General features: G+C 48.0%; 1 protein-coding gene across 1 annotated transcript in view; it reads right to left on the bottom strand.

Annotated features, from left to right (window-relative positions):
- BSN (bassoon presynaptic cytomatrix protein) overlaps positions 1 to 12,449 on the bottom strand; it is a gene marked incomplete at both ends in the record, with an annotated part of 99,071 nt that overhangs the window by 68,494 nt on the left and 18,128 nt on the right. Inside the window, one exon of the mRNA XM_082487827.1 lies at positions 4,933 to 5,332. Within this exon, the coding sequence (XP_082343953.1) occupies positions 4,933 to 5,332 (400 nt within the window). The remainder of the gene's footprint in view (positions 1 to 4,932; positions 5,333 to 12,449) is intronic.

Genomic DNA, 12,449 nt, shown 5'->3' with positions numbered 1-12,449 from the left:
TGCCGACGAACCCTCCTCCTACCAGCAGAGATGCTCTGCCGAGCACTTTGTCTCTTCCCATATCTCCTCCTTCTTCGCTCCGCTTCACCCGAATTTTCTTACAACATTGAGCAGAAAACCATCTGCTGTTATGTTATGATAAATACAGCCCTATACTCTACATTCACACTTATACTATTTCATTCTCGTCTCTTCAGCTGATGGTCTGTTTTCCACCCATACAGTTCAAACACTCACCTAAAAACTTTAAATTATTTTTGTGGCTATCTCCTCCCGCTACAGATAACTCAAGAGCTCCTGAGAGGTTTTCCTCTCCTGCAAACACAACCTTGACCGCTGTTGGCAAACCAACCAGCAAGTTTTTAATCCTCCCTGAGACTTTTCACGTTTCACTTGCCAAAGGTCTGTGATCAAAGGTTGGTGATGATCTTATGTGGCACGGAGCACAGAGGGAACAGATTTATTTTCAAATATTTTAAATATTTCATATTTTCTTATTACATTATATTCAGAATGTAAAAAGTACAAAGAATCTCTTCAATCTCCCCAAACACAGCTAAAAACGTGGACCAGAAATGAAGTTTAACAAGTATTATTATTTGACAGGATGAGGGGGAATGGCTTCAAACTGGAAGAAGGCAGATTTAGATTAGATATTAGGAAAAAATTTTTCACTGTGAGGGTGGTGAGGCACTGGCGCAGGCTGCCCAGAGAAGCTGTGGCTGCCCCATCCCTGGAGGTGTTCAAGGCCAGGTTGGACGGGGCTTGGAACCAGCAACCTGGGCTGGTGGGAGGTGTCCCTGCCCAGGGCAGGGGGGTTGGAACAAGATGATCTTTAAGGTCCCTTCCAACCCAAACCATTCTATGATTCTGTGATAAGTATTACCTCTTCATACAGTCACAAATACAGCAGATACTTTCAGAATGGCTTGGGGACAAAAGCAGGGACTTCAAAAAGAAAGTAATTTGGTGAAGAACATACCTGTATAAATATGCTCCTTTTATTCAGGGTGGAAAGAAAAGAAAAAAAAAATCTATTGTGCGCATCTGTACACTTATGAAACTGCATCTGATGAACACGATTTCAAATGGAGAAAAAAAAAAAAAGGCACAATGGAAACATAAGGAAGAATGCAAAGATTTTCTATAATCCCAAAGCGGTTCCAAACAAACCTATTAGGCAGCCAGACATTTTGAGTTTCATTTCAGTGCTAACCAAAGCACGTATTTTAATGCTGTGCCACTGCTCTTGATTAAAATCAAACCCAAGCTCTACATTTTTTCGGCTTAGCACTTCGGATGGGAAGGAAATGCATTAAAAGAAAGCCCCAAAATGTTATGAGAACACTGAAGAAGAAATTAATTTCTCAAATTAGCCATGTGCAGTGGCACTTCAAAACCCCAGAGAAACAGAAAGGATGCCTGCAGGTTACTCCTTGTGATACCAAACAGAGCAAATCCAATCAGATGAACATGCTGCAGGATCAGTCAGGCGAAAGCCACGGGAGCAGCATTACAAAGTGAAAGATGTATAAAAAGAGGATTTTCTAAACCTATTGTACCAGCTTGAAACTGAGCTATTCCTCCCCGGAGGAGATGACAGCCTTGCTGGTACGGTCCTGCAGAACAAGCTATCCAAAAAAAAAAAAAAAAGAAACCACCCTCAACAACACTGAGAAAAACTGGAAAAAAAAAAAAAGTTTTAATGAGAAATTAAAAATCCTACTAGAACATCAGGGCTGCAATATTGCATTTCAAATAGCACATCTCCATTCAAAAGCCCATTTCCTACATAGGCGCGAAAACAAACTGTTAAATTTTACCGTGCTATTTCATAACTTCTCGTCTTTAATGGTGCCAGCGCAGCTCCCTGCTTCACGTTTCCCCCTGCTTAAAATAACCGTCTATGGCAAGAGCGCTGACCTTCAGGAATAAGTGAATGAACGAGAAAACTGGCACGCCAGCACGCGACCAAATTGAAAACGATGGCAGCAGTTATTTCAGAGCGCGGAGATGAACAGAGGGAAGAATATGATTATCTACACATAAAATATTGAGTGACACCGACAGCAGACAGGAACTTCTGTTTGCCCAGTCTTGTGAAACAGGAACGAGCTGGTGCTCCAAGGAATAAAGAGGGGGAAAAAAAAAAAAGAGTGAATAAAAAAAGCAAGCGATCAACTCAAGATGCCACAGAGGCCAACTGCTTCGTCATGATAGAAATTCATTACTTGCCTTTAAGATAAAATAACCATAAAGCCACATGAAAAGGAATAAAAAAAAAAAAAACCAAAGAAAAATAATGTTTCAAAGGAATGTACCTGCTTCTGAGCAGAAGGTATCACCTAATTATTGAGCTAAGGTGTTGTGCTAGGGGGTACTGTTAACCCTCCTCGGAAAAATCTGCTCTTGGTACTCATAAGTGGCAGAACGGAGCATGACGGACTATAGCTCACACTGTTGTTATTGTATTTATATATATAGATATAGTTATATATAAAAGCTATTTTATAGGATATATGTATAAAAGACACATCAAGCTTATATAAACACCTTATTTTTCAACACCAGGCTCCCAAAAGGGGTTTCCAAAGTCAACGCGCGTGGCTGTGTCATGCCAGACAACAGCTGGAATTCCCACCTGGCCACACCTGCCGTTTCTGGCAGTCCCACAGCTCCTGCAGGAGAGCACGTACCAAGTAAAACACAAGTTTGGTTTTCTTGGGTTTGGTTTTCTTAGAAAATGCGGTATTTTCGATGATTTGACCCTGCCAGAAAGCCTTGAAAGAGAATTTACAAATCCATACCTACTGCAGCCCAAAGTAGAAACATCACCTATTCACGTGGAAATATATTCATAAGGAAAGGCAAATGGAAAATACAACCCCACAAATCACCTCATTTGCAATGCCATGCAGCCACCCTGCAGTACCTGCTGGGTTTGAGGGACCAGACTGGATGGATGCTTTTCCTTGTGAGGATGGTCAAGCAGTGGAGCAGGTGGGACCGACAGGTCCACCCTTGGGAATTTCCAAGACCCAACTGGATAAAGCCCGGAGCTCCCTCGCCTGCTCTCTGCTTTGAGACTGGATGACCTCTGGAGGTCCTTTTCAACCTGGCTCCTACCTTCAAGAATAAGAGTGACCTCCGATCTGCCTCCTGTTAACCCTTTTTAATGCCACCAGACTGCTTCAGGCGCCTTTCTGGGCGACTCCAGAACAGCCACGAGAGCGGTTGTGCTGAGGAACGTGAATCACGCTCTACCATGGTGGCGACCACCGCTGCTCCTCCAGCCAGCCCATCCCACAGGCTGCCAATGCAAAGCTCCAAAAACTTCTCTTGGACAACAGTTGCCATCCTCCAGCTCCCTCAACGACCTGCTTACAAGTCATAATGTTGCTTGCCGTTGAAATGCATATTAAACTCAGAAAAAACAAACCAAAAATCCCCTCCCCCCGCCATCTTTTTTCGTCCCAGGTCCAATTTTTCAGATTCGATGTTTAAAAACGCTCCACAGGCGATCACGTTTCAGAGGGGACAGAGACCTAGAGATGCTGAGAGACGGACTGGAGATGCTAAGCGGAAATTCCGGGCACACGCACATTTGATGTGGGTATCTGCAAGAGGGACTCGGGGCGGGGGCCGCTGCAGGAAAGCTCTTGGCCAAGGCAGAGGAGACAGGTCCAGGCTGAGCAGAAACTGAGCAACTTGGGGCATTTTTGTTTGTTTATTTGCTGTTTTAACTGCTACTCTCCAGAGCAGTTGGTTAACTTTCAATGCAATGCTTGGACAACAAAACAATTATTTAGCAAATCAGTTCAGAAGGGACCCCTGGCATTTCCTTGCAGGAGGCTGAATTTCCACCTCAGGGCCCTTGGTTAAGGTCCGAGACCTCATACCGATCTTCACAGGGGTAAGCACTTCTTCAGAGGGGTACAAAAGCAGCACCCAGCTAATTATGTCTCGCTATACCAGGGGTATCAGCACCCCAACTCTCCTTCCACCGGGAAAAGGGCCTGGAAGGCAGAAGTCTCTCTCAAACAATGGTGTTTAGAAACCGCCATGTCTGGTGTCAGGAGCAAGCACTGTGTGCTTACCAGAAACGGCAATAAAATGTAGGTACCCGGGGGACTTCAGTGCCCAAATCCTGTTTTCTCACATGCTGGAGTGGCATGGTGGCTGAAATTTCCTGTTATTAAGCCTGAGAGCGGGAATCCCCGCGGTTTGGCTCTTAACACCCGCAAAAAAGCATCCATGTCCCTTCCCATCCTGCGTGGAGGTCTCTGACCTGATGGATGGGCACAGGGAGCCAGGCCCCTGTCCCAGCCAGGCCCTTGGCCCAGCACACACACCCCCCCAGCTCGCTGCCGGAGCCGCCCCCGGGGACTCGGCGCATCCCTCTCACACATCCCACACGGCGCGAAAAACTTTCCCCAGCGAGGCACCATCTCCTGGCGCACGACTTCACACTTCTCTCCTGCCACCCAGCCCGATGCTGTCTGGAACTCACCCGCTACCGAAACATCATCACCCGGGATGAGTCAGGGTCTAAGACGATCGACACTCCAGGGTTGCCAACAACCCCTCTGGTCAACTCCTTCAACTTCAGAGCAGTTTTGCGTACGTGGACCTCCTCTCAGCCCAGCGTTTTGGAGTTCCAGCAACAGAGACTGAACCTTTCTGGTGGTCCACCGTTCCCCTTTAACTGATTTAACCCCATTGCATCTCATTATAGCTCACATCACCACAATTATCCCCTGATTAACCAGCAGAACCCTTGCTCTTGGGCAATACTTCACCGCTGCCAAAAGCCAAGGCGCAACTTCTGCGCATGGAGACAAGAAGAACCTCTCCCTGCAAACCCTGGCCGTGGCCACCCCACCGCCCACCCGAACTGGGTGATAAGGTCGCCCAAGGAAGAGACAGCGTTACCTGGGTGAGGTGTGGGTTGGGGTTGAAGCCGCACTGGTTGCAGACTTTGCTGTGACACTGGGTGCAGGCGTTGAAGTTGGGCTGTCCCGGGGAGGAGGTGAGCTCCGTCGTCTTGCATATGGGGCAGAGCGTGCTGCTGGGCAGGGGGGCGATCTGCGGGAGCGAGTAGGGAGAGGTCGGGGTGCTGCCCCGCTCCGGCGACACCGAGGGAGACCTCCCTGAGCCTTGGCTCCTGGCGTCCACCTGAAGCATCCTCCGCGGTCCCTCCGCCGGGGGTCCGGGCTGGCCCCGGCCCTTCATCTCCCGGGGGGTCTGGGAGCTGGGCACAGTCTGTGCGAGGGAGGGGGATGCTGACCGCTGGCCCGCCGCCTGGTCCAGCTGCTCCGGTCTCCTCAGCGTGCTGAAACATCATTAAAAATACACAGAATAAGCCCAGATTTAGTACACTCAAATGATGCCGGTCAACGCAGAGAACCTCTAAAGCACCCTCTCCATCCCCAAAGCCCCAGCTCAGCCAAGGAGGCACAGGAAAACCACGCTGCAAACCGGGGAAACTGTTCAGATCGGCAGAAGGATACGCTATACCTTACGAAACGAGGCGCAATTTCAGCTTTCTCTTATGTAACCCAGCAGCAGAGATGCAATTGAATTATTCGCTGTATTCCGAGTTGAACTTTAGTCGGAAAGTTACACAGAAAACACAGATGAGAAGTTTGGGGCGGTGCTGCCTCCCGCCAGCCAGGGGCTCCCCGTTACTTCTCCAGCACAAACCAGTGCCCAAAGAGGCAGCGGCAACTCTGGTTTGCCGATCACGGGGCCCCTTCTGCAGGGAGACAGCCAACGCGCCCTAAACCACCTTCTCACAATCTACTTTTATGAGTTGCTGTGAAACAAAAAGCCTGCAAAGAGCCCTGTTTATTGAAGGAAAACCCCTCCAGAAGCTCAAAGGAGGCAGGAGGACAACTACTTATAATCTCTTGATGGTCAAGCTGCCCCTGTGCAAGCCACAGGTGAAAGCAACCGAGGGCTTGTTTCCCAGTGGGAAATTAAGAGAGAGAGAGGACATCAGCTCTGCTTTGGCAATCATTACTAAATAGAGAAGCGTGGGGAGCAGGGGCTCGCGTGGGCTGGCTGCCCCCCAGCTGAATCCTATTTTGGGTGATGTGACTCTGGGCTGGACAGAAAACCAGCTGGGATGCATGAGGTTACCAGGACAGGGCTTGGAGACCTCCTCGTGAAACCCCCAGATACTCAGAAGGAGCAATGCTGAGCTCGGCATGGCACCCGCCGCTGGTGAGGCAGTGGTCCCCATAGCCCGCGTAGGATGCTCAGCACCCCGCAGCGCCTGCTCCCTGCCACGCAGAGCTTGGGGAGAGGGTCTGGCGGACCCCAGGGAGCTCTGGAGCAGCTTCAGTGGCGAAGAGCTTTGAGTTCTTCTGCTGAAGAGCACGGCGCGAGGTCCTGCACGCCCCACCTCCCACCCCATTTCAGTGCCGGCACCCTGCCACGCGCTGCTGGCAGACCGCAGGAACGAACCTGCGGTGGGAGAGTTTTATGTAATTACAGGGGGGTTTAGGTAACGAAATCATCCGCTGCACATGCTCATCAAGTATTTCTCAAAAAAGCCCTCGTGCCCCCACTACCTGTGATCTACAGCTGTTTAAGGAAAAATATTACTCTCAATCTCAAATTTAATAAATTGTTGATTTACCCAAGCAGGGTCTGACCTTATAAAGGTTTAAAAAGGGAACTTAAATGCATAAAACTAATGAAATTCAAAGTGCATGTTGCCACAGTAATAGGAAGCCGGATGAAAATAAATATTAAAATAGCGCTTTGGGAATATTTTTCGGCTGCAGATTGAAAACCGCTTCGCTGAAGGAGGAATCGCACAATAATAATAAAGCAAAGCAACGAGGGAGTAACCGATCGGCTCCAGGCTAAAGAGCAAATCCCACCTGGCTCTGCAGCAAGACACCCGCACTAAGCGTGGTCTGCGGGCGCTGCTCCTCCAGCGTGAACGCTGACGCCCCTAAATTCAGAATTGGGATTCGCCTCCTGACACTGAGGGCTGCAAAGCTGCTGCCCCATAAAAACACGTGGCATCCGTAGCCGGTGGAGATGGGAGAGCTCAGTCCCAGACACCGGCAGAAAATACCGTCGGAAAGCAAAACGCGTTTTCTCTCCCCAAATTTAATTCTTATAAAAACAGCATTTATGTATTAGAATACATACTGTCCTAACGGTGTATTAAAACGACATTGAAAAAACAGTATTTGAAAAAATTGAGGTCTACGCGGCCAAATAACTGTTGTTTGGAATGAGAGAACGGATATCCCACTGCAAATTTCAGAATCCCAACGCTTGCCGCCAAGTGGGAATTCTGCCTCCAAACCGGCTCTAGCCACAGCGATGCCGCTCAACCACGGTTCCGCTTCCCAGCTCGGTGAGAAATGGAAAAAACATGAAAGAAATAGTGGGCATCTACCCACAGCAGCAGTGGTTAGCAGTGTATTAGTAGCGACCACCTATTTTTGCGGCTGGTTTTAGTGGTCCCAGCAGCCTGGCTTACTTAATTCAAGTCCCTTTCTTTAAATAAGGAGTGAAATTTTTGCTTAGCGATGTTTGGGTTTTTTTGCAGCAAATCGGCGCGAGGAGCACCATACCTCTGAAGCTGCGCTCCGTCAAGAGGAGCCGTCACACCAAGCACAGGCAAGTTTACTACGCCTCCTACCCAAAACAGTCTGTGGGTCTCTTGAAAAAGCAAAAATCCATGAAAAAAAAAACCACACAAGGTGCTGTTATTTTGCCTTGAGCATCATTCCTGGCGCAGGAAAGGGAGGAGGGCAGCCAGGGACTCGCTGCCTGGTGGGACAGCGCTGCTCCAGAGATGTTCTCCCAGCCCAGGATGGAGCTCCCCTCCACCTTTTCCGGCGCAAAGAAAAGCCGTGCACCATCTCCATCCCGCTCCCAGCAGCGGTTTCACCCCGTGCATTTATATCATCACTGCATTTATTTATTTTATAATTATCCAAGACGCCTTGGCCATCCGGTGACTCAGGCCGGGCTGTCTCTCACTTGCATCCATTGAACGTGTCCATGAAACGTTAAGACCAGAAGGAATCACCCAGTCTGTCAAATTCAGTAACTGAATAGAGGAGAGATGCCCCAGGGAGGAACGTGACAATAGTCATATTGAGTCAGACGCAGGCCCACGCTCATTGCCTCTTTTGCTAGGATGCTCCAACGTTTGTACGTCTTGTACCCATCTACGAACATTTCCGCCATCGTTGCACGAGTCCAAACTGCGGCTCATCCATTTTTTTTCCACACAGCCCTCTTTATCGCTGCTAAAAACGTTAACTAGCATCGGGCTCCTTGGCAGTCCCTAAGGAATTCCCCCCCCCAGTGCCACTAGGTCGCTCGTTAACAATTAGATTGAGATGTGTTGACAAGGCACCCGTTTGATGGGGGCTCTATTGATATTGCACCCCCTCAATTGTGGAATCAGAAATATTGGGCGGTACTCAGTCAAACATCTCCGCAGGGTCCACATTCAGCAGCGCTCTAGCAGTTACCAACACAGTTATAATTTTGCCCAAGTAAAAAATACCGAGTGCGTTTGACCAAGCTTATTAGCAATTACACCGTCGAGGTTTCCATTAATTATATTCTCTCTATTAATGCTTCATCACGAGGAGGTCGGGCAGGCAGCTCTGTTACTGCGCCCACAGTCACTGGAAGGTTGGGCAGCCAGGAAGGCGCCGTTTTCTTCCCATTTTTAAATTTTATTTATTTTTTTTTAATTTTTAAATTGAAAACCAGCAGCTTTCTTCTTGCTTTCTAGAACTCCCTCCATTTTCCAGCATAAAGCTGACACAGCACCAAACCAAGCCGCAACCCGCCTCCTGCCCTGGTGTAACCCACCCAGCCGAACCAATGCCCACCACCAAGCCCTCTGCTCCTCCACCTCCTGCCCAACCAGGTTGCACCCCCCGCACCAGCCTCTGCTTTCTGCGGAGAGGATATATTGAATTTCACTGCCCCGAAGTATGCAGGGTAGTCCTGGGTGGGCAACGCCACGAGCCTGGGGTTCACTCCCAGCTCCGCAGCGCATCCCTGCCACCTCTCTGACCTTCCCTACGCAGGGAAAGAAGCATCTGCCCATCTCCCCGACGCGAAGAATTGCAGAACACCCAGAAAAATTAACCCTCGGCTCCGTGCAAGAGAGGAGGGTAGAGCGCAGGTTGATTGTCACGTAGCCCAGAGCTAAAAATCACCCCGACAGATTAAATCTGTACCCAGGTGGGCTTCTCCATCAGATGCTTCTCCTGATTAAAAAGGCGCAGAACCTTCCCTTGTTCCACTCGGGAAGAGGCAGGGATACGAAACCAGCCTTTCTATTTAAGGCTGGTGCGAACGGCCTGGCAGGCTGGGAGGAGATGGAGAAGGACTGGGAGGGAAGAGCTGACTGAGATGATCAGAAGCACGAACAGCATAATGAAAACCGAGGGTCAAAGCGATCCTTCACAACATCGAGCGCGGCGGTGTAAGATGTCGCCAGCACCTCAGATTTTTTCCATCTGGGTTTTTTTTTTTTTTTCCCCTTCCGTAAAAGTGTCGTTTTTTCATTGAAACAGCAAGAATTGGGCAGGGTTTAAAAACAAAATCCTATTTACAGGCAAAACAAATGTTAGACTGCTTGCTGGTTAACGTTGAATTTCAGGAAAAAAAAGATATTAATTTGTCCGAAACCTAATTTGTGATGGCATAGCAGTGCCAGTGAAAAGATGTCAGCAGCTTTAGGAAAGATGAAAGCAACACAGTGACATAGTATTGGTTTACAATCCCGTTCCAGTAAATTGGTACAGCCTCCTTGTTTGGGAATTCCTAGGGAAAGTCAGGGCCTGTGGAAGGGAACTGCTCTAATTTAAATCAAGTAGGTTCACTGGTGCCACTAAATTTTACAGACAAGACCCAAGCTGGGAGCCAGCATCCCAAGAGGTGTCAACAGGTCCTTTTTCATACAAGACGCTACTTCGGGAGCAATAACCATCGCAAGGTAAATGCCAGCACGATTAACGTCTTTGCTATAAAACCAATAACGATATTAACCCAAATCTACACACGTGGGTGGTGTGTGGAAAAGCTCAAGAGAAAGGAAGTGCAGCGGTTTCCCCCTAATTTCAGGTTCCCCCCTTGACCATACCAGTCGTGTCCATCGAACCTCAGCAGTGCTTGAGGAAACAGCCTCAATTTACACCAGGGGAAGTTTAGATTGGAAATTAGGAAGAAAAATCTTCACCGTAAGGTTGGTTCAGCACCAGAACAGGCTGCCCAGGGAAGTGGTGGAGTCGCCATCCCTGGAGGTATTTAAAAGATGGGCAGACGTGGCGCTGAGGGACATGGGTTAGTGGTGGCTTTGGCAGTTGATGGTTGGACTCGATGATCTCAGAGGTCCCTTCCAACCTAGAAGATTCTATGATTCTATTTCATCCACGGGGGCTTGGCATTTTTGGTCCAAGTAAATCCTTCAGGAGCTGCTGCCCTTTCATGCAATTGGGAAACACGGATTGCATCCCTTTCTCTCCCTGGTGGATGTTTAAACGGGTCTCCTGCTCACCGGGCAACCAATCTAATTACTGCATTATAGTTTATAAAAAGAACAGGAAAACAAACGGCACTATCATTTTACAAAGAATACACCCTGCTCAGGCCCTCCAAAGAGGAGCTGGATTTCACCATGGAAGGGAGCTCTGACCTTCACATCCATATCAAAAATAAGCAAAAATGGAGACAAAGAAAGTCTTTTCTATTAGCAGAAAGAGAGGAAAAACAAATGACTGCTTACCTGTAGTAAAACGGAGGGTATGAGAAGCAAACGCATCAAGATAAAGCATGAAAAGAGAGAAGATGTGTAGACACACCCAAAAGAGGGAGGCTGGGTTAACGAACAACAATTAGAGCTGCTCAGCTACGAGCAGAGATTTGACCTAGTTGGTTCAACTGAAACCCGATGTGAACATCCACATGACTGATTTTAAGAATCACAGAATATAACCTATTTAGGGAAAAAAAAAAAAAAAAAAAAAAAAGAGGTAGCTAAGCAAAAGGGGAGTTGCGCTCTGGGTCAAAATGGCACTGGGTTTGAGTCAGAAAAACGTGATTCCTACTGCTTATGGGTCGGCATAGGAACTGCGTGGGATAATATCAAATATTAGCCTGACTGCCTATCAGCAAGTCAGACTAGAAAATAGGACATGCAACCTTTTAATAAGTAAAGAGAAAAAGAAGTGTCTGACGTGGAGAGCCTCCGGTTTCAGCAACGTGTGCTGAAAATCTCACACCAGCGATGCGAAAACATCCGCCAAGCTTGGGAGCCTTACCGACGGCAGCTTCCCAGCTCTAAAAGCCCTACATCCGACACGGGGAATTCTCTATCAGACTCTGCTCTGATAAAAAAAAAAAAAAAAAAAAAAAAAGAAGCAGTTACAGGATTAAAAATCAGCACCCGCTTAAATACAAGTGCCCCCGACTTAATTACATTTATGGCCAGGCAGGCAGAAGTTTCTACTAGAAATGTGTACTGGATGGTTTAAGAACCGCGAACGCCGCACAGCTGAAAACAAAACAGAGAATACGAAATGGTGACTAGAAACTGTCAGGCAGTATTTTAGTAGATGCCAACACGAGCGCTCTTGTGAAAGGCCACAGTGTTTAAGGAATTGCTTTCGTGAGCAGTGGAAAAAACCCTCTTCTCCTGCAGCTTTGTGCTCCAGGGTTGCTTTATCCCCGGCAAATAAGACACAATCTCTGTCAGGCGCTTTCCCCGTGACCGAGGCATCCCTAAGGCACATCTCCTGATGCTGAACAGTATACTTGAGCTCCTGGCTCAGGGCTTTCACCCAATCTGGGCAATCATTCAGGTCTCCAACCTCCACCAGACCACCTTCCCCAGAGGAACCGTGTCCCAGCACGTTGCTGCCATGGGGCAAGCGGCACTGCGATGCACGACGTGCCACCGTCCTCCTCTGGCCCCTGCTTTTGCAGAAGATAACAATGCACTGCTGCCAGCTTTTCCCTTAGCTTAAAATACAGAGGTCTATGCAATCCATGGAAGGGTAACAAGAAGTTTTCCAGTTTCCATCCACATTACAGCTACATGACTCGGTATTACGCAAAGTCAAGATGAGGAAAAGCCTCAATCCTCCACAAACCAGTTATTCTCCATCTTATTAGCATCATGTCTAGTTCAACCAAGAATCAGCAACAAGCTGACACATCAACGTCGCTCCCGCTGCTGTATGAAGCACAGTTGCTGAGAAGCATCTGCCATATTATTAGCTGAATCCTACGTACCAAAAGAGGGGTTTATGACTGATTTAAGCTCTAAAGAAACATTTACTTGCTTATTTTCATTGCCGTACGCTGCCTTTCTGTAAGTATTTGTGAATCCTTATCAATTGCAGTTGGACTAGATGATTGTTGTAGGTCCCTTCCAGATATCCTATCCTATC

The sequence above is a fragment of the Vanellus vanellus genome (genome assembly GCF_965231255.1).
Source record: "Vanellus vanellus genome assembly, chromosome: 9".
NCBI classification, from domain to species: Eukaryota; Metazoa; Chordata; class Aves; order Charadriiformes; family Charadriidae; genus Vanellus; species Vanellus vanellus.
This window is presented reverse-complemented; position numbering and strand designations above follow the sequence as displayed.